Here is an 834-nt window from a genome sequence, read left to right as displayed (position 1 = left end):
ACGGAAGCAGGTCTCAAAAAAAAAAGACTCACCAGTGCTTGTTGTTATGACCGAGCATGAGCACCTAGCCGGTATTTGCAGCCTCTCCATTGTCTCAAAAAAAAATTGCAGCCTCTGCAGTAACCTATGAGGCACCACATAAGGCACTATTTATACCACCATTGGTTGAGCGCAAGAGCAAATACTCCAGCAGCGTAAACACATAAGCATAAGGGTTTGAATCCGCTAGGTAGTTAGAAACAAGGAGAACAAGCCGGGAGTATCGTTCAGCATCAGCATGGCGACCTCGCTGCTCCCACGCTGGGCACCAACGCCGAGCCCGTCACAGCCGCGGTGGGGTCCTTCAGCTGCCGCCCTCACAGGGGAGGTTCAGCCGCCGGAACCACCGACCGCCGAGGTGGAAGGCGCCGTGGGTAGCCCCGGTGGAATTCATTCTGAGCTTCACGACATTGATCATCGTGAAGGCCGCCTGGTGGACACCCCTCATGACGGCGGCGTGTTCATAACGTGGGAGGACGTGTGGGTAACGGCGGTGGACGGCAGAGCCACCATTCTGCACGGCGTCAGCGGCAGCGCGCGCCCCGGCCATGTGCTGGCCATCATGGGACCCTCCGGGTGTGGCAAGACCACACTGCTCGACACCTTGGCCGGTAACCTATTTATTGCTAGATTGGGCACACTCATTTACAGTTGCTAACATATTAATATTGCAGCAGCAATACAGCTAAATATTTCTGCTAGAAGCCTTAAACATGTCAGTTGATCCGAATAATATATCGAAGCTGCTACCAGTAACATGTCAAAAGAGTGGCATGTTCACCTTCCCACAAGTTT

At 53.4% G+C, this 834-nt stretch overlaps 1 protein-coding gene across 1 annotated transcript in view; it reads left to right on the top strand.

The window, feature by feature from the left end:
* The first annotated feature begins 277 nt into the window (after positions 1-277).
* The window catches only part of LOC123158852 (ABC transporter G family member 1-like), a 4171-nt gene continuing 3614 nt past the window's right edge, over positions 278-834 (top strand). The window contains exon 1 of the mRNA XM_044576675.1: positions 278-650. Coding sequence (XP_044432610.1) covers positions 278-650 — 373 coding nt within the window. The remainder of the gene's footprint in view (positions 651-834) is intronic.

This window comes from Triticum aestivum, chromosome 7B (genome assembly GCF_018294505.1).
Source record: "Triticum aestivum cultivar Chinese Spring chromosome 7B, IWGSC CS RefSeq v2.1, whole genome shotgun sequence".
NCBI classification, from domain to species: Eukaryota; Viridiplantae; Streptophyta; class Magnoliopsida; order Poales; family Poaceae; genus Triticum; species Triticum aestivum.
Note: the sequence above shows the minus strand (reverse complement) of the source record. Positions and strands in the feature narration are given on the sequence as shown.